The sequence below is a fragment of the Doryrhamphus excisus genome, chromosome 9 (genome assembly GCF_030265055.1).
Source record: "Doryrhamphus excisus isolate RoL2022-K1 chromosome 9, RoL_Dexc_1.0, whole genome shotgun sequence".
Taxonomy (NCBI): domain Eukaryota; kingdom Metazoa; phylum Chordata; class Actinopteri; order Syngnathiformes; family Syngnathidae; genus Doryrhamphus; species Doryrhamphus excisus.
This window is the reverse complement of record NC_080474.1, coordinates 20782501-20803558: the sequence shown is the minus strand read 5'-3', so window position 1 is coordinate 20803558 and position 21058 is coordinate 20782501. Positions and strand designations below refer to the sequence as shown.

The 21058-nt window shown below is 40.7% G+C and overlaps 2 protein-coding genes across 6 annotated transcripts in view; both read right to left on the bottom strand.

Moving 5' to 3' along the window:
• Window positions 1-9558, bottom strand: part of LOC131136193 (immunoglobulin superfamily member 3-like) — an 82307-nt gene extending 72749 nt beyond the window's left edge. Inside the window, exon 1 of the mRNA XM_058082787.1 lies at window positions 9533-9558. The gene's annotated coding sequence lies outside the window, so the exon portion shown is untranslated. The remainder of the gene's footprint in view (window positions 1-9532) is intronic.
• Window positions 9559-12263: 2705 nt separating this feature from the next.
• LOC131135868 (anosmin-1) overlaps window positions 12264-21058 on the bottom strand; it is a 94903-nt gene continuing 86108 nt past the window's right edge. For all 5 annotated transcript variants that reach the window (XM_058082263.1, XM_058082266.1, XM_058082267.1 and 2 more), the window contains 2 exons: window positions 20935-21058; window positions 12264-13219 (listed from right to left, as the gene is read on the bottom strand). The exon at window positions 20935-21058 is cut by the window's right edge and continues 18 nt beyond it. In XM_058082263.1, the coding sequence (XP_057938246.1) occupies window positions 13161-13219; window positions 20935-21058 (183 nt within the window). In that variant the 3' untranslated portion in view covers window positions 12264-13160. The remainder of the gene's footprint in view (window positions 13220-20934) is intronic.

Sequence of the window (21058 nt, the reverse complement as noted above, 5' to 3'; positions counted from 1 at the left end):
AACTTCTCTAAAAAAAAATTTTATCAGGTATACAGTATATATCCACATTAGGTACAAGCACGAAATCCAAACATGGGATAGGTGCAGATTCTGGAAAATTTTAAAGCTTTCTGTGCTGGTTATTGTGTGTAGCTGCTCTATAGGAGTCCACAATGAAATACAAAAGCGCCAAAAAATGAGCATAAAACAAATTTTATCTCTGAATTTCTCTAAAAAATTTTTTATCAGGTATACAGTATATATCCACATTAGGTACAAGCATGAAATCCAAAGATGGAATAGGTGCAGATTCTGGAAAATTTTAAAGCTTTCTGTGCTGGTTATTGTGTGTAGCTGCTCTATAGGAGTCCACAATGAAATACAAAGCGCCAAAAAATGAGCATAAATAAAATTTTATCTCTGAACTTCTCTAAAAAAATTTTTTTATCAGGTATACAGTATATATATCCACATTAGGTACAAGCATGAAATCCAAAGATGGAATAGGTGCAGATTCTGGAAGATCTTAAAGCGTTCTGTGCTAGTTATTGTGTGTAGCTGCTCTATAGGAGTCCACAATGAAATACAAAGGGCTAAAATATGAGCATAAATTTTTTTTATCTCTGAACTTCACTAAAAAAAAGACTCTCCAGAGACCTCTGGCACATTTCTTCTGAGCTCCACTGGAAGATGTGATGCTGCAATCATCAGCGCATAAAAGCTGTCCTCTTTTTACAAGCCTTTCGGACGGCAGGTGCATTCTTTTATGAACTTGTAGAGCTCACGCTTGCAGATGTGTTCACCGTCCCTTCTGTGCATTAAAGCCCATTAAGGATATTTTCCTCAACTGGCAGGAAACACGGATGATGGAAAAGTCCACTGTGGATTCCAAGTGAACTCAACCCCATGACCTTTCCTTTCCCTTGTCTCTCGGCCTTTTAAGACTGGCCTTCGCACCACCGGTCATTCCCCGCAGGGCACAGAGTGACCTTTGAACCTTGCTTTGCCTTTGAGGCTTCGCTACCAGCCTCGGATTGACGACGGAAGACGACAAAGAGCCCAAAATCGCAATGATCGCTGATTTATGAGTAACATTTAAGACACCACTGCATGAAGGTACGAGACGAGTATAAACTGGAGAAACTTCCTGGGAGCAGGTCACACGGGTCAAAATGTGCTTTTATTCCTCAGGAAAAGCACATTAAGTGGATTAACACTAATCTGAGGGGGATTATAAACAGTTAGCAGCCAGATGGATGGTACTTTCCTGGCGGGATCGCCTCACTTTGTACGCCTGCGGTGACGGATGTTTGCTTTGGAAACAAGGGATTTGGATAACGGCTTCTCTTGGAACGTTTTCTTTGTAAACACAAACGGAGTGGACCCCTCGCTTACCTTTGACCCGAGCTCCTAAAAAGAAAATCCCGCAAGACTAGCAATAAAAAGTTTGTTCACACTTCCTCGTGCTATCGAGTGACAAAGTGTGTCCAAACTTTTGACCGGTAATGGATTAATTAATAGTAATAGTAATTTTAGTATTAATGGTAATACAGTACAATAGGAATTAATTATTATTATTATTATATGTTTAATAATTACTACTTGTTATTCATTAGAATCATTACTATCATTTTTATTATTAAGCATACTACAAAGATGACTACAAAGAAGAAGTTTAATTAATTAATTGACCATTTTTTTTAATATTACTGTAGTTCCCTGAAAATATAAACTGTTGTTATTATTAGTAGTAGTAGTAGTACTGTATTATAGTAGTAGTGGTATACCAAAATATATACAACATTTTCAATGAATGACAATATTCATAAAACAAACATAAAACAACAACAATAATAGTATAATTATTATAAATTATATATTATAAATATAATAATTATAATATAATAATAGCGCCAGACCACCAGTAATATGTTCTCAAATTAGAACAAGCTGTTAGTATGATGCTGTGAGTAGCAGAAAAAGATACAATAATAATAACCATAATAATAATGAATAGGTGAATGAAAAGTATTAACAATATTAATATGGGATTGCTCTGTAACAAGCCCCCCCCCCCACTCACTGTCCACACAAACCCACAGTGTCTGCTTCACAGAAGTGATGTGTTAATGATGATAGCAAATTCATACCTCTCAAATGATAATGAGTTTTTTTTTTAATTCACCTCTGGTAGTGCATCTCATAAAATGAAATATATAAATTATATTGTACTGTACATTGGATCACTTTTAGCACCATTTTCATTGCATATAAACGCTCCACTTTTCCTTGACAAGAATCCTGCACAATAGAAGCAGGATGGCGTGTTATTGGGCCTCCCACGTAACACAAAAACACCTCTTTTTTTTTCCCTGCAGCGCAGTCCAACATTATCTTCACTGGGAATGCCAGAAAGAATCAACACCTCCGACAAGCTGTCTCTGTAAAATAACACTCGCACTGGAAGGAATATTATCTTGGACGCTTGCAATTCATGACATCATAGTCCTCATATGCAACAAACAATGTGTCCTTCAAGGCCGCGTCCACACAAATAAAGTTACTTTTATTCATTCATGTTTTCATCCGCATGAATATTGTTGGGCATGTCTCCTTTGTATCGTGAATAGTGGACACACTGATGCCATTATTCTGTGTTCAGTGTTATTTCTATGCTCAAATAATGAGCACAGAAAATGGTGGCTGGTCTGTGCACCAGAAGTAGAACCGAGAGGGAGGCTGACGTCATTGCAGCGCCCCATGAATGTGTTTCTCAGTTGCAATACATTGTGGTAAAGCTTTACAATGTTGTTTTTTTTTCCATTATATACAGTAAACCTTGGATATATCGGATTCAATTGTTCCCACTGGTTTTGTCCAATATAAGCGAAATCCGTTATATGCGTATACCGGAAAAAATCTGATTTTATCCGTTATAAAAAGGCACTTCCTTGACTATGTTTCCAATGTACCTGGACGCGCAGACAACGCTGCAAACGGTTCTAGACTTGACCGTGATAAGTAAATGTAATTTTTTTTGGTAGTCATGGTTAATAAAACCTGTTTACAATCTTCTAAATACATTTTGTAAACATTATTAGAGCCCTCTTGACATATATAGCACCCACATAGTCACCTTGACATTCCTATTACCCGATATAGTAGTACTTCCCGCAGTGGCTATTGTCCCATCAGTGTATTACAATGGTAGCTTTAAATGGCTTTACACTCGTATTACCCGATATAGTAAACATAATACAGTAAACCTCGGATATATCGGATTCAATTGTTCCCACTGGTTTTGTCCGATATAAGCGAAATCCGTTATATGCGTATACCGGAAAATGTCCGTTTTACGCATATATGGGATTTATATCCGGTATATGTGTAAATGGGATTTTATCCGTTATAAAAAGGCACTTCCTTGACTATGTTTCCAATGTACCTGGACGCGCAGGCAACGCTGCAAACGCTGCAAATGACGTCGTATAGCGGCCTGTCACGATTCGGCGAATCGGAGCGCCACGATGCGGCCATCCGATATATGCGAGGGAAATTTCATGGAAATGCATTGGAACGGGACTGGAGATTTTGTCCCAAATAGGCGAAATCCGTTATAAAAAAATCCGATATATGCAATGAATTTTTATTGGAAATGCATTACAGAAAAATCGGTTCTTTTTTATCTGTCCGTTGTGAGCGAATTTCCGATATATCCGAGGTTTACTGTACATACAAATTCATATTGGTACATATTTGTATATTTATTAGGTTTGTTGTTGTAGTGTTGTTTAAAAAATCTCGTCTTAAAACCCACTTTTATTCTCTGGTTTTTAACTCTGAGTGAGTTGTATGGTCCTGTGTCTTTTAGTTCTTTCTTTTTATTTTAATTGGTTTTATTTTTTTTATACTTTTATTGCTTTGCTTCTTGTTTTTAATATTTTAATATATATTTTATTTCTTAAATGATCTTTTAGTTTTGGATTCAATTTAATTTGTACCTTTATTTATTGTATTTTATTTTTAATTTTTATTTTCTGTGCAGCACTTTGGAAACTCTGTTTATAAAATGTGCTATATTAATAAAGTGGATTGGATTAGATTGTTTAGGGAGTGTTAGATTGTAATATAAATATAAATGCTAAATATAATGACCTCCTTCGATTCGCTACCGTTTCCTCATTGACTCACAACTTCACAGTATATCAACAATTAATAGTAGTTCTGGACTAAAGGAGATGTCACAAATTAGAATTGAACCATTAATTAGCCACACTGCAAAAAAGTAGCGGATTATTAATGTACAAAATGTATCTAAGTGACCCCCAGCACCTTTAATATACGTGACCGTCGTTGGAAAAAAAGTTGTTGGTGGTTCCACTCTAGTTACACAAATTCATTTGTCACATAATTCCCAACTGTGTTCCCACTTAAACACCCTCATTCTTTCGACTGGCCAGACACTTGTTCTTATCACCGAGTGCATCTTCCAGCAACAAAACACATCAAGCTTATCAGCCCAGAATAACGAACGGCGCTCGTTTTCTCAGGTCTGCCCGTGCACGCTCTCTGGTCTTGATTAGACCTGGACTGAGCATCTTTTGCGGGCCCGACACAGAGCGCCTTTCATCTGTACCCGCCCCCCACCCTCCTCCTGCCTGGTCCCACTCACCAGAGCCTAACCAGAAACACGCCACCGCCCGGGGCAAGGTCAGATTTCTCACCCAACCACAGCATTAAAGGTACATTGCTTTCCCTAATGGGAAGGAGGGGAGGGATGAATGAGGGGGGGGGGTCATAACACTGCGGTTATTTTTCATCAATCTCACAGACAATATATTCCATCTCATCACACTGAAAGTGGATGGAGTCCATGTGGTAGTAATCTGCAGGGAACGTCTGGCTCTGCTTTATGACCCGAGAGTCACAGATCCAAATCATTCAGGTTATGATCATTGTCATATTAAAAAAAAACAAAAAAAACAGTCGACATATACCTTTACCTCCCGTATATGACCCACCATACTGTACTGGGCTGAATAGAAGTCTGTTTTTTCTCTTAGAAATCTGAGTTGTTGTCTTATATTCGGAGTCAGAGCTTTATCCATAGCAAACCAACAGGTGGCACCAAACCACTAATCCCCAAGTGAGTCAGAGCTTTTCTTTCAGTCACTCACACATGCACCAGTGAAACGCAACCGCTGATGTTCTGATGCTAATTTTAACATAATGTTGATCAATAAAGATGTAGAGTCAACAGTTGACAACATCTGTCAAGCAGCTAAGAAATATGATTAATTAGTCATTTAAAGTTATTATCGAATTACGATGAATGTGTTGAGTTTTCTGCAGAAAAAAAACATCTATTTCCAGATAAAACACAGCGGATCACGAATGTATGCAGGTCAATACAATATTATCATTATAGTTCTACATCATGAGACACTTTTTTTTCACAAAGTCAGCAGGTCAGAGGTCACATATTTCATGCATTCTTACCTCCACTTCACCATTTCATTGAAAGGCTGATTTAACCCCCACATCGCCAAAAGGTTTCAAAAGGTTCCCTCACCACGTTGCACTTTGAATTGGGTGACTTGTCACAGTTTATGACAAACATAATAAGAAATAATGTTGATTTATGGTTCATTCATTCATTCATTTTCTACCGCTTTTTCCTCACGAGGGTCGCTGGGGTGCTGGAGCCTATCCCAGCTGTCTTTGGGCAAGAGGCGGGGTACACACCGGACTGGTGGCCAGCCAATCACAGGGCACATATAGACAAACAACCATTCACACTCACATTCATACCTATGGACAATTTGGAGTGGCTAATTAACCTAGCATGTTTTTGGAATGTGGGAGTACCCGGAGAAAACCCACGCATGCACGGGGAGAACATGGAATTGAACCCGGGTCTCCTAGCTGTGAGGTCTGCACGCTAACCACATGTCCGCTGTGCAGCCCTTATATACAATATTCATTCATTCATTTTCTACCGCTTATCCTCACTAGGGTCGCGGGGGGTGCTGGAGCCTATCCCAGCTGTCTTTGGGCAAGAGGCGGGGTACACACCGGACTGGTGGCCAGCCAATCACAGGGCACATATAGACAAACAACCATTCACACTCACATTCATACCTATGGACAATTTGGAATGGCTAATTAACCTAGCATGTTTTTGGAATGTGGGAGGAAACCGGAGTACCTGGAAAAAAAACCCACGCATGCACGGGGAGAACATGGAATTGAACCCGGATCTCCTAGCTGCGAGGTGTGCGCGCTAACCACATGCCCTTACATGCAATATTCATTCATTCATTCATTTTCTTCCGCTTATCCTCATGAGGGTGGTGGGGGTGCTGGAGCCTATCCCAGCTGTCTTGGGGCGAGAGGCGGGGTACACCCTGGACTGGTGTCCAGCCAATCACAGGCACATATAGACAAACAACCATTCACACTCACATTCATACCTGGACAATTTGGAGTGGCCAATTAATTTGGAATGTGGGAGGAAACCGGAGTACCCGGAGAAAACCCACACAGAGATGGCCGAGGGTGGAATTGAACCCTGGTCTCCTAGCTGTGAGGTCTGCATGCTAACCACTCATCCGCCGTGCCGCCCTGATTTATGGTTGAATATAAAAAATGAAAATAGTAAATAAAGGCATTGGTATGGCCAAAAGTGACCCACGGCCCACAGCAATGCTAACCTCCACAAATGGATGCCGGGAGGTCGGAGGAAAGGTGTGGGAGAAACGGCGTACCTTTGTTAGAACCCCACAGAAAGAACTGGCCGTCTCTGTTTTCTTTTTAAAACAAGCAGCATGGCTGGATGGTTGAATGGGTAGGCAGCTGCTAGCCAAACAAATAATCAGAAATATGTGTTTAATTTTGAAAGCCATATGCCCTGCGTGACTTTCCCAATAGGAATGTAATGTCATGCAAAGTGTGTAAGCTTTGTAACATCACACACAAAGCATTCACTGACCTATTATGGACTTGTTGCATCCCCCCCCCCACCCCCCTCCAGCTCCCAACTCCTCCTTTCTTTCTTTTACAACTTCTGAGACTTGGATGTCTTGCAACATGCCTCAAAGGAGGCTGGAGGCCTTTTTCTTTTTTTTGAGGTTTCCGCACTTGAGGGCCATGGTATTTGCTGCGTGCTGCCGGGGCCCGTGGCAGCAGTGGAAGGGAGCGGGGCAGGGTTGGCTAGCGCTAAAAAAACAAAAAAACTAAAAAGCTAATATTGGCTCTTCTTCTTGAAAAGAGAGCAGGATTAGCATGCAATGACCAAGCAGATGTAATCTACTGTGACATAACACAAGTGTACACAACAAGAAGCTCGAAGGTCGAACACAATCTGTTCCAGGAAATAACTTTTCCCTCAGGAAATGAAGACCTCTAAACAAACCTCGGTTTGAAACCATGGTTTGATATCCATGCTGTGATCATGCATTAACACGTACACTGATAACATCAACAATAGTTGCAGTATCTTGTCGTATTTTGATGATTGAAAACACTACCCAAACTTCTTTCCTAGACACATTGATGTACATACTTATGCTAGTTACGTCAACAACAGCAGCACTTAAGATGTCCACTCTTCTTGGGATGGCTGTGTCTTCCAGCACATGACGTACGCTCCAGTCCTCAGGTAAAAAATGCTAACAGAAAACAAGCATCTTATTGATTCTTTGCAGCAAAATGAAGAGCTAGGTATCCACTCTTCCATCGTGATAGTCCGCCAGATAAATACAGCTTTTCGTGTTAGCTGCTACAATAATAATATCACTGTAGCTTGGTTAATATACAAGCCAGTTATGTAAATGAACCACTGTTGGCCCATTTTTGCGTCTTTTTTGTGTGGTTTTTAGCGTCAAAATAGGTATTTCCCATGATGTCCATTGTTAGCTAGATCATATTAACTTGTTTTCTCGCACTAGAATGCACAAAAAAAGGAAATAAATGTGTTCAAGCATTGCGGATGATGGGCAAAATTCCCCAAAAAGTGCAGTTCCTCCTTTGGAAATGGATGCATTAACAATTACAAATGGACTGCTAATTTAAATCAATGTAAATGATAGCACATATGTATGAACATGTGTTTGCCTAGTGCCTCTTTTTAATGGTTCACATGTGTAGATTTCCGAGCAACCTTAAATGCAGCAAATTTTACTTAAGAGTAACGTTAGTGCAGTGCTTCTCAATCATTTTCTGTCATGCCCCCCCCCCCCCCCCCCCCAAGTGACAGAAATACTAGAAAAAACTGATAATATTTATTAATTTATCCATACCGTACAGACTGAACATCAACCAGGAAAATGCAACAAAATGGAGAGCATATAAGCGTATTCCAGAGTCAAATTGCATGTTATAAATTTGTACATGTCGGCAGGTTTGCATTGAAATGAAAGCCTACCGCCCCCACACGGCCCCAGGGGAGCCCGCCCCACTATTTGAGAAGGACTGTGTTAGGGAGTGATAAGAATATCTACTTTGTTTTTGTTTTATTTTCTGTTTATTCAGGCCACACACACTCGCATAATAAAGATGTTGTAGGGATTTCCAGAGTGTCCCTGAATGCACCTTACGGTAGTCTTGTGACCAAATGAGGAAGTGTCGTCCTGAGGCTGAACGGAGTAGAGACAAAAATTTTACTTAATGAATGAAAAATAAAATTTGACAGCCTACATAAAAACAAGTATGAATCTTCTCATGGCCGAATTGCACATTGGCTTTAGAGGCACATTTTATCTGAAAGTCCGTTTTTCGCCACCTGCAGAGAGCGATAATGAAAAGAGACGTCAACATCTGGCTACATACTACATGAATAAAAACACACCTCGGCACATGGCACGAACCACTGCAGGCCACATGACCTCTCACATCCATGAAGGAAAATAAGCTTCTGGCGGTGGAATAATATTCAGCGCTTGTCCCCGTTTAGACAACATAAAGAACATTGAAACTGAAGGCTCAACAGGAGGCGGCCATGTTTGGATATTTTCGAGCTGATTGCTAAGGATTGTGTTTAAGTTCATTGCAGCAATATGTCGTCCTCCGAGGCTTCATTTGGCGGAGGTGTTATGATATTTAGACATGTGTCTAATTGATGTCACTTGGATTGTTTCCTGACAGCTTTTGTGTTGATCGATTCAGTGTTTGCTGTAGTATTAGAAAATAAACGTAAAGCAAGAGCGACGTGGGCCTCGTTGGACCATGCTTTAACATTCCCAATTAAAACATCAAAGTTGCTTTTTAGGCAATTCCTGAATTATTAGTTCATGAGAAGTGATGCACAGTGACGTCTCCATGGAGCTCAAATACACATGTCTTGATGAGAAATGTTGTGTAAAGAAAGCAAGATTACATTACATGTCATATAAACACACTGATTACCAAAAGGTTGGGACATGACACAGTCAATTGAGTATATTTCATGTTCAAACTGTTTAACATGATTCTTAGTTTGGCAAACGTGCTCTCATTCTTCACTTGACACATGTACAATGTGAATCTAAGATAGTAAATGGATCACAATACTCACAAAAGCCGATTTTCCCCCATTTGTAGCTCTCACTTACTTCCTGTTTCTGTTGAAGCTTTTAACCAATTAGATTTGCGCGTGTTGTCAGGTCAGACTGACTTTGTTTTAATGACGACTCAGATGACTGGCGGGTCTTCTAACCAATCAGATTTCGAGTTGGGCAAACAAGGAAGTATCTGTATGGACGATATCTTGGATATGCACAAGCCATTAGCCACGAAGCTAATTAAAACATTCATTCATTCTACCGCTGTTTTGCTAAATATACAACTAAGCTAAGTGAAATTAAATTGTTCAGAAAAAAAGGGGGGCTATTTGGTCCAGCGATAAACAGTAGTGTCAGTGAGTTCTTATTTATCTTTTATTCTGTAATGTTTACTCCCGTTTGCTGTATGTTGTTTGATAGCACGTAGCATTCTGGCTAAAGAGCATTTCGGCTAATGTGTTGTTGTTCTTTCAAGGTGCTGTTAGAATACAACAGAAAATAGAAAAATAAACATCCAGAATACCAATACAATGCATATATAAACACCGGGCTATGGAAAATTAGCATCAGCTGTGTATGTACATAACAAAGTTAATGCTAAGCAGATGTACAATACAAAATCTTTTATGCAGATGTGAATGGTGACTATACAGTACATTAGGAGAAAAAAAAACACTATATATGCAGATGTAATTGGGGACTGCATTACAAAATAAATAATATGCAGTATGCATATGTAAATGACAACTGTACAATACACAGTACAGTTCTGTACAGAATATACAGATGTGCATGGTGACATGGTTCAAAGTAAATACTAACTATGCAACTGCACAATATGAAATAAGCACCGTACCATGTTAACAGCACCAAGAATATAGTTGCAATATTGTATGTACTACTTGCGTATCCACCAGCAATCACAACTGTAGCAACAGGGTAAGAAAAAGCATTCTGCAGCTAAAAGGTTACATTTTTGACAGATGAAAGCATCTGTTCTGTCTATGACGTTAATGTAGTTTTGTGTTTATTGTTATTTTTATGTGACTCTGTGTTTAATAAACTCAAAATGAGTTTCACCAATGAAAAGACCCAGGTAAATGCCGAAAATCAACAATATATATTCTTCTATCTGTCAGGCAGCACTGTTCAGGATATTACTGTTCGGAAAAAATGATGTCAGTTCAAATAGTTTGTTGCCCGTATCGACAAAAACGTAAGCTAAGACGCCGCCATCCAGAGCGAAGGCCATAAATCATCAGCATCCACAAACGTCTTCGAGTCCTGAGCTCATCCGAGGTCTTCTGACACAAAATGGAAAAGTGTGCTTTGGCCTGAAGAGTCCAAATTGTTTCTGTGATGGGTGTTCAAGCGCTCCAGGCAAAAGAGGAAAAGCGGCCATCCAGGTTGCCTGGGCAACATACTTGTCTTTTTTGCTGCTTTTATCTAATAGGTAAAGTCATATTCCCATTCGTCATATTGACTGTGGGAAATAACTGTATTAAGAAGTATTATGTATTTGATGGAGTATCTTTTTCACTTTATTGTTTCCCACCAGGGGAACCTGTGGATTCGTTAGACGTCCCCATCTCAGTGCTCAGGTAACCGTTTTATCTTTATCACATTCATTTGAGATTTTTCCCTTGATTTTTCAATCATAAAGTCAAGAAACTGAATTTGTGAACAATTTAACAATACAGTCAAACCAGTTTTTGTATGACTTGGTTTTCAAAGACAATTTTCACAAAAAATGTCTCGGTTAATGTACACGATTGGGCTCTGTGTTATTCTGCTGAGTCCAGTACCCAAAGAAAGCATGCTGTGTTCGTGACTTGTGCATTTTTTTTTATTGAGTGTGACTGCTAAATTATCCGCCATGGGGCCGAAGAGAGTTGCAAGTGCAAGCACTTAAGTGAGAAACACTACTGAATTCAAGAAATATAACAAAGTAAAAACATTTTTTTGTTAATATTTTTGGGTGACTAAACTGAATGAATTGGATTTACATGATCACTAAATTGAATGAAAACAAGTTCTCCTCCAATTCCATGTGGAAGTGGTATGTTTTTGGCTTTTTATTTTGTCCTTACTACCCACTTTGTTTGAAACACTTGCTTAAGTTTGGAACAAATGCATTGGAGGCTAACGAGTTACGTCAATAGCCGTCTCTTATGAAGTGATCCCGTAGCCTGCACTATGATTCAGCCCCTGAACCCTCCCCTTCCTGTCTTTAATTGCCATCGTTAGCTCATGACACCACACAGGTGTAAGACTGATATTGTATATGTTGTTAAAAGCAACCATTCTGCATTCAGTGTCAAAGTCGTGGTTTTAATGCTCCAAGACTCAATTCCAATTAAATGTTCTCTGCAAACATTTCCACTCTGCAGGCTCATGAGGGCGAGCGTAGGAGGCATTTATTGCTTTTAAAACTCTGTGTTGTTGTGAGAAGTGAAGCATTTTGTCAAGAGGAGGTGGGCGGAGTCGGACCTCTGCGGCGCTAACTGCACCACTCGGGTTGTCGAGTTGGATGACCTGTTTGTTTGGACTTGTGGAGCGCATGTCTTCAACTCCCGGACTCATCTGTGAATAGGCCGTACAGGGGGGCGGGGTGGGGGAGTTGTCAGCCAAAATAAGCATGGGCACCAGCCAAATAGCTCAGCTCGCGAGGAGGTGTGTGTTTATTTACCGCTCACATTCATTCATTCATTCATTCATTCCCTATTGAACAAACAGCAATGGTGATCTGATTAAGGATTATTTTATTACTTCGGAGTTTGTACAGTTTATACCATGGAAAAATAACATGTAACATGAGACTGTATTTACAATTCCATTTTTACAAAGTGTCTTTACAAGATTTGCGTTGCTTCCCCAAAAACAACAAAAGCGAGACTAAAACACACACAACATCCACACACATTCAAATCAAACCGGAATACACACATAAATAAATATAGACATTCACTGACTGTTCCACCACAAACATTTCTACAGCCAAGAAAGATAATTTCATTAATAAACATTACATAGTATTCCCAGTATAGTTCTTTGTTAATCTGTTAATGGAATATCGCTAAAATATCAAGAAAAATAGGACAATTTATTTTATCATGCCAAGAATGGTCGTCATGCAAAACCATTGCAAGCACTCAATATGAAGCACAAACCTGTCAAATGTACTACATGCAACATACTATGAGACAACAGTGACATCAGTCAAAATAAATAGATCATGTTTACCTTCTTCAAAAAATGCCTTTTTTTTTTTTTTTTAACATACTGTTTTTTTCAGTGACTTATGTTGCATGTTGTGCTCTGCGATCATCTCAACCTACAATGTTGCTAGATTTTGGAACTGTCTTTCTTCCACTAACAAATGCAAAACAGTAGACTTTGTGGTAAAAGAATAAAACAACAAAAAAGATCAACTGTACACACAATTCTGACGGAGTGAGTCAGAGCGGTTCTGGAGGAAAAGCCTTCTTGAAAGGAGAGGACCTTTATTTCATGGAGGGAATTGAATGGGGGGGGGGGGGGTCGGTTCTGGGACAGTTCACGGTTCCACACTCTTTCCAGATAGTCTCTGACAGGTGGGAGGGAAAGAGCGACTGACTGACTGACTTTGCCTCGCATTGCGTCTCAGTGTCTCTCGACTGATGGTTTCTGGTGAGGAGACTGGTACGGTCGGAGTCTGGGCCCTTAGAAAAACAAAAGACAAAAATCATCAGTAATGGTAACCATAGTGACCAAAACATGTACAGGTGGGGTGAAACCGTACCCCCCTGCAGTTTTTTGTTAACTGCAGTTTTTGTCAACATTACAAAAATATAAAGTCAGTTGCTGATCACTGACCCATCTCAGGGATTCATCATAATAAATATCATAATAATGTTTTTTTTTTTAATTCCGATAACAAAAACTGTAGAATTCTGGAAACATACTGGACTTTAAAGGGTTAAAAATATATACTTTGCTGAAACTCCAACATCACTTCCTGTCCTCTACACATCTGTCCGCCAGGGAACACATTTACTGTGACGCACATGAACGTGTCAAATGGCTTATTTACTTGTACAGTAAACCTCGGATATATCGGACTCGGATATATCGGAAATTCGCTCACAAGGGACAGATAAAAAAGAACCGATTTTTCTGTAATGCATTTCCAATAAAAATTCATTGCATATATCGGATTTTTCATAACGGATTTCGCCTATTTCGGACAAAATCTTCAGTCCCGTTCCAATGCATTTCCATGAAATTTCCCTGGCATATATCGGATGGCCGCATCGTGGCGCTCCGATTCGCCGAATCGTGACAGGCCGCTATACGACGTCATTTGCAGCGTTTGCAGCGTTGCCTGCGCGTCCAGGTACATTGGAAACATAGTCAAGGAAGTGCCTTTTTATCACGGATAAAATCCCATTTACGCATATACCGGATATAAATCCCATTGTAGGAGCTATTTATTGGTGTGTTCCTAGGTTTTTGATATCTGTTGATTTATTTTTTGTTGTTGTTGTTTTGTTTGGATTCCTTGATGGTATTTTCTTGTTGGTTATTTATTTATTTTGTTTGTCTATCATATTTTGTTGGGGTTAATTGGTGGTTGATTTGTGGGTTTGTTTCATTGGATGGCACCCTGGGCACCTGCAATATATTTGGGTGGGCGGTGCTCAGGGGACCAGCATGCACCGGGGTGGGCCTATGGTTTTGTACCAGAGCAAGAGAGGCAATAGGAAAAGGCCCTTGTTCCTTTTTGATTCGTTTGCTTGCTTGGTAATAAAAGGAAAGAAGAAACGGAACAGGATTGTTTGGACTGACTCTTTTGCCTGCGTGAAACAAAACCCATGGTGCATCAGTGGCCGTTTGATTAGAAGTTACGTTTATTATTTAGAGAAGGACAAATAGCCACCACACAAAGTACAAAACCCGCCCTTGGATAAAGAAAAGAACCCATCAATAATGGACTCGTTGGACTCTTTTGGACCTTGGATGAACGAAGCTCACGAATTGTTTTATTCATCTCCCATCTGAAATCGTGTCAGCTTCAAACTACGCCTGGCCCACACCAGCGACACACTCAGCTTGGCCATCAGAAACTGGTATGTGTTACTGCAAAAAGCTGCATTGGAAAACGGTGATAACTCTGAGTTAAGTCGGCTATTAAGCGCTAATTTACGCAGAAGTGCTGGCGTATTTCATTCATTAAATCTACAACTCCAGTGCGCATCTATGCTTGCAAGAGTGGCTGTGCTGCCAGTGAGGATTATATTTGGCCTTTTACCCCCTCGCCTTCTGAATTAAATGGAATGGTTGACTGACTATATGATTAAAGATGTCTGATGTTAATACAGGGTCTCAGAACGATGTTGGAATACCAGCAACAAAAAGGAATATTAAATGGACATCGAAAGGATTGAGTTTTTACATAAAAACGTGTCAAGACAGTGCTTCTAACATATCACGTGCAAAATCAAAGTCTTCCAAGCATTCACAGGTATCACGCATTTCTTCTACAACATCTGCACGCATAAAAGCTGAAGCGGATAAAGCGGCACTAATGGAGCGTGTTGCCGCGCTGAAAAGGAAACATCTAATTGAAGCTCAGGAGGAACAGTTAAGGAAGCAAAAGGAGCAGCTGGAACTCGAAACAGAATTGGCAGCAACAAGTGCAAAACTTCATGTATTGGAAATCAACTCATCTCAATGTGGTTCAAATCGATCCGATGGCATGAACTCTTATTTTGAAAGGAACTGTCAAAGCACAAGTAAACTCAACCCAGATGCCGACACATTCCTGCCGAATAAAAAGGATGCAAAGGACAACGTTTTGATGCCTTATTCTATATCTCAACCACAGGTTGTTGGTTCCAAACAAAGGTCACATACCCAAAGGAATGAAATGTTAATTAATGCTGAGGTTCCAACTCAAGCTGCACAAAGAAGGAATGAAACTCAAACTCATCCAACTGACATTACCACCATAATGCAAAGACAAAATGACATCACTTCCCTCCTGGTGCAGCAGAATCTATCCTCGGCACTTCCATCTAGAAATATCCCAGTGTTTGATGGAGACCCTTTTCAATACAGGTCTTTCATTAGAGCCTTTGAAAATGGAGTGGAGGAGAAGACGGCTAATTGGAACGATCGTTTGCACTTCCTTGAACAATACACCAGGGGGCAGCCAAGAGACCTAGTGCAAAGTTGTCAGCACTTACCTGCGGAGCAAGGATATTGCAGAGCCAAAAATCTTCTCGCCGAACACTTTGGAAATGAGCATAGAATTGCCACTGCTTATATGGAAAAAATTCTCAACTGGACACCTGTTAAAAGTGAGGATGTTAAAGCACTACAGTCATTCTCCCTTTTTCTTAGAGGATGCTCAAATCTGACAGAACAGTTTATGTATATGAAAGAGCTGGACTTACCATCTAACATGAGGAGCATCATTCTTAAACTGCCATACAAATTACGGGAAAAATGGAGGAATGTTGCTTGTGATTTGCTGGAGCGACGTGGTCAAAGAGCGGTATTCACTGATCTTGTCACCTTCATTGAAAGACAAGTCAAAATAGCCTCGGATCCACTTTTTGGCAACATTCAAGACTCGCAACGTACCAACTTCAAGGCTTCCAATAGTAATCACACAAACCAAAGGAAAAAGCAAAGCAGTTTTGCCACTAATGTCACTGAAGTACAAGATGGAGGTACATCTCAACATACAATAACTCAAGCCAAAGTACCTTTCGTGCAAAATTGTCTGTTTTGCTCTCAAAGCAGTCATTCCTTGGACAAGTGCTCACAGTTTGAAGTGAAAGTACACCGGGATAAAATTACCTTTCTAAAGGAAAAGGGCATTTGTTTTGGTTGCCTGAAGCTAGGCCACACAAGCAAAGACTGTAGGAGTCGTTTGGATTGCAATGTGTGTCACCAAAAGCACCCGGGAGTCCTTCACATACACCGACAGGATACAGGCACATCCTCACCACAAAGGCCAAGTACTGTGAACCCTTCAAGTGTTTCTGCAAAGCTGTCTCAGACCTGTGGCCATATTGGGGCCGGTTGTGAAGATGACTCTGTCTTTTCTATTGTTGCAGTCAAGGTCAAGAGTCAGAAAAATAATCAAACTGTGCAAACATATGCCTTTTTGGATCCAGGAAGCTCAGGTACATTCTGCACAGATACTCTGGCAAGGAAATTGAACTTAAGAGGTAAAAAGGCAAGTATTCTGCTAAGAACAATGGGCCAAAGGAAAATAGTAAATGCTCAGATTTTGTCAGGACTTGAAGTGTCTGGTATGGATGGGAATGACTTCATTGAGTTACCTGATGTTCTAACCCAAAGGACTATGCCTGTGTCTGCAGTAAATATCCCACGACAGGAGGATGTGGATCAATGGTCTTATCTGAAAGGTGTTAAGCTCCATGACATCGATGCCGACGTCGAATTACTTATCGGTACAGATGCCCCAAAGGTAATGGAGCCTTGGGAGCTGATAAACAGCCAGGATGAAGGGCCCTATGCAGTAAGGACCAGGATTGGTTGGGCCATTAATGGTCCACTGCGCGGTGGATCTGACGGTAGGGGTAAGAGTGTCTGTCCTACTGTAACAACAAATCGAATCTCTGTTGATCATCTGCAAGAAATGCTGGTTAAGCAATACAATCATGACTTTAATGAGAAATCATCAGAGGAGAAGATTGAAATGTCCAGAGAAGACATCAAGTTCATGGATCTTATGAACAATACCGTAAACTTAATAGAAGACCACTATTGCATCGACTTACCTTTCAGACAGGAAAATCCCATGATGCCAAACAATCGCTGTGTTGCAGAACAGCGCCTCCAGAGCCTGAAAAGAAAGTTCAATAAAAATGGACATTTTAAGGAGGAATATGTTGCATTCCTGAATGACATGATCAATAAAGGATATGCAGAAAGGGTACCTGATGACCAAATGAGACAAAGTGATGGAACGCTTTGGTACATCCCCCATCACGGTGTCCACCATTCAAGAAAAGGTAAACTGAGAGTTGTGTTTGACTGTGGAGCTGTGTATAAAGGAACATCTTTGAACAGCCAGCTCTTGCAGGGTCCTGATCTTACCAGCTCTCTCATTGGAGTCCTCCTCCGATTTCGGCAAGAACCTGTGGCAGTAATGGCAGACATCCAAGCCATGTTTCATCAAGTTCGTGTCTCAGTCAAGCATGTTGACTTTCTCCGCTTCCTCTGGTGGCCTCAGGGAGATACTGCACAGTCTCCAGTAGAACATCGAATGAAAGTACATCTGTTTGGGGCTGTATCATCACCAAGTTGCGCAAATTATGCTTTGCGGAGAACAGCAGATGATAATGCACAACATTTCTCTTCTGATGTAGTGAACACAGTCAAATGCAACTTTTATGTGGATGATTGTTTGAAATCCATGGCATCGGAAGAAGAGGCAGTGCAAATGGTAAAGGATTTGACTGCGCTTTGTCAGAAAGGAGGATTCAATCTTTCCAAGTGGATCAGCAACAGCCGCAAAGTGCTAATGTCAATTGCAGAGGACAGCAGAGCAAAGGAGATCATGGACTTGGACTTGGATACAGACCAACTTCCAGTAGAGCGAGCACTGGGACTACAGTGGTGCATTGAATCTGACAAATTCAAATTCAGGACGTCTGCAAAAGAACAGCCACAGACCAGAAGAGGTATTCTGTCAGTGGTCAGCTCATTGTATGACCCTTTGGGATTTTTAGCTCCATTCATTTTACCAGCCAAGTTGCTTCTCCAGGAACTATGTCGGAGGAACCTGGGCTGGGATGAAGCCATAATGGAGTTCTCCCGTAAGAAATGGTCCAACTGGCTTGAAGATCTTCAAAAGGTAGCAGAGTTTGAGGTGGATCGCTGTTTCAAGCCCAGAGAATTTGGAGACCACGTCGTTGCACAGCTTCATCACTTTTCCGATGCAAGTGAGGTTGGATATGGAACAGCATCCTACTTGAGACTACAAACTAATGGTAAAGTTTATGTTTCATTTCTCTTGGGAAAAGGTAGAGTTGCTCCACTCAAGCAGATGACAATTCCTCGCTTGGAACTCGTAGCTGCAGTTCTTGCTGTTAGGGTTGCTAAGCTGCTGCAAAAGGAGTTGCAGCTTCAACTGAAGGAATCCGTTTTTTGGACTGACAGCACGACAGTCCTTAAATACATACGGAATGAAACCAGCCGATTCCACACCTTTGTGGCAAACAGAGCAGCTTACATCCGAGAAGCAACTGATGTGGATCAGTGGAGGTATGTGAGCTCTAAAGAGAATCCAGCAGATGAAGCCTCTAGAGGAATGAGAGCTGAGGATTTCCTAAAAAACAGGAGGTGGATAATTGGACCAGAGTTTCTCTGGAGGCCAAAAGAGGAATGGCCTAAATTGGAGGTGGATCTTGATGGAGTTCCTGTAGATGATCCAGAGGTTAAAAGGAACCTGATGGTGAATGCTGTTATCAAGATCCAGGAAAATGCCACAACCAGCTTAATCCGTTACTTTTCCAGTTGGACGAAGCTAAAAACTGCAGTTGCTTGGTTTTTAAAGATCAAGATGATTCTCAAGATTCTGTGCAGGAAGAGGATGGAATTTTCTGCTGTTCCATGTCAAAAGGTTGAAGGAAGAATGCAGAGTTTCAAGGTCACACTCAAAGGACAGAGTTTGACGCCCGAGGATTATGACAAAGCAGAGAAAGCAATTGTGCAATATGAACAAAGAGAGAGGTTCAAGGTTGAGGCAATATTAAATAACAGACCTATCACAAAGGCTTCCGACGACCCGGATGACCTTGAAGCACTCACTCCCAATCACATCCTGACGTTGAAAGGCAAACCTATCATGCCACCAGGACTATTTGACTCAAATGATCTGTACCTCAGAAAAAGGAGAGACAAAAGTGGACAAGGCCAAGAAGGAGTCTCACCACCGGAGACATCGTCCTTGTGGCAGATGCTGCGGCTCCAAGAGGATCATGGATGATGGGGAAAGTTTTGGATGTCAAATCGGATGCTAAGGGACTGGTGCGCTCTGTGCGTCTTCAAACAAAGACCAGCATCCTGGGGAGGCCAGTGACGAAGCTCCGCCTGCTATTGGAAGCAGCAGTTTAGCATCATTGACATTGACTCACTGACTCTCTCTCTTTCTATGGCTCTCTCTCTCTCTCTCTCTCTCTCTCTCTCTCTCTCTCTTGTCTTGCAGGTACTTCAAAAGGAAGAGACTGATTTATGGTGTATTCCATAATTGTAGTTCAGCTAAAGGAATAGCTCCTTTTTTGGGACGTAGAAGTAATTGTGGGTTCATACACAATTAGGGGCCGGAATGTAGGAGCTATTTATTGGTGTGTTCCTAGGTTTTTGATATCTGTTGATTTATTTTTTGTTGTTGTTGTTTTGTTTGGATTCCTTGATGGTATTTTCTTGTTGGTTATTTATTTATTTTGTTTGTCTATCATATTTTGTTGGGGTTAATTGGTGGTTGATTTGTGGGTTTGTTTCATTGGATGGCACCCTGGGCACCTGCAATATATTTGGGTGGGCGGTGCTCAGGGGACCAGCATGCACCGGGGTGGGCCTATGGTTTTGTACCAGAGCAAGAGAGGCAATAGGAAAAGGCCCTTGTTCCTTTTTGATTCGTTTGCTTGCTTGGTAATAAAAGGAAAGAAGAAACGGAACAGGATTGTTTGGACTGACTCTTTTGCCTGCGTGAAACAAAACCCATGGTGCATCAGTGGCCGTTTGATTAGAAGTTACGTTTATTATTTAGAGAAGGACAAATAGCCACCACACCCATATATGCGTAAAACGGACATTTTCCGGTATACGCATATAACGGATTTCGCTTATATCGGACAAAACCAGTGGGAACAATTTAATCCGATATATCCGAGGTTTACTGTATTATGTTTACTACTATATCGGGTAATACGAGTGTAAAGCCATTTAAAGCCACCATTGTAATACACTGATGGGACAATAGCCACTGCGGGAAGTACTACTATATCGGGTAATAGGAATGTCAAGGTGACTATGTGGGTGCTATATATGTCAAGAGGGCTCTAATAATGTTTACAAAATATATTTAGAAGATTGTAAACAGGTTTTCTTAACCATAACTACCAAAAAAATGTACATTTACTTCTTACGGTCAAGTCTACAACCAATTAACAGTGATAACCGAGGGACGACTGTATTTGATATGTCTATTTCAGGCTGAGGTCATTTAAAAAAGTTCTTACACAGTCTTACACAGTTAATGATTGAATCATTTTGTTATTTTGTGACTGCGATTGCGATCATGACTGACACTGTTGGATAATTGTTTAATATCCTGATAAAACCCCGTGAGCGACACTCCTGAAAACAATGTCCAAAGTGACTTCATACTCACGGTGCTGACTGACTGGTAATATGTTGGGAGTCTGGAAGGTCTTGACAGTTGCGGGACCTTCCCCTCCAGTTGTTATTACTTGTACCTCCAGTCTGTAGTAAGTGGACGGCCGCAGGTTGGACAC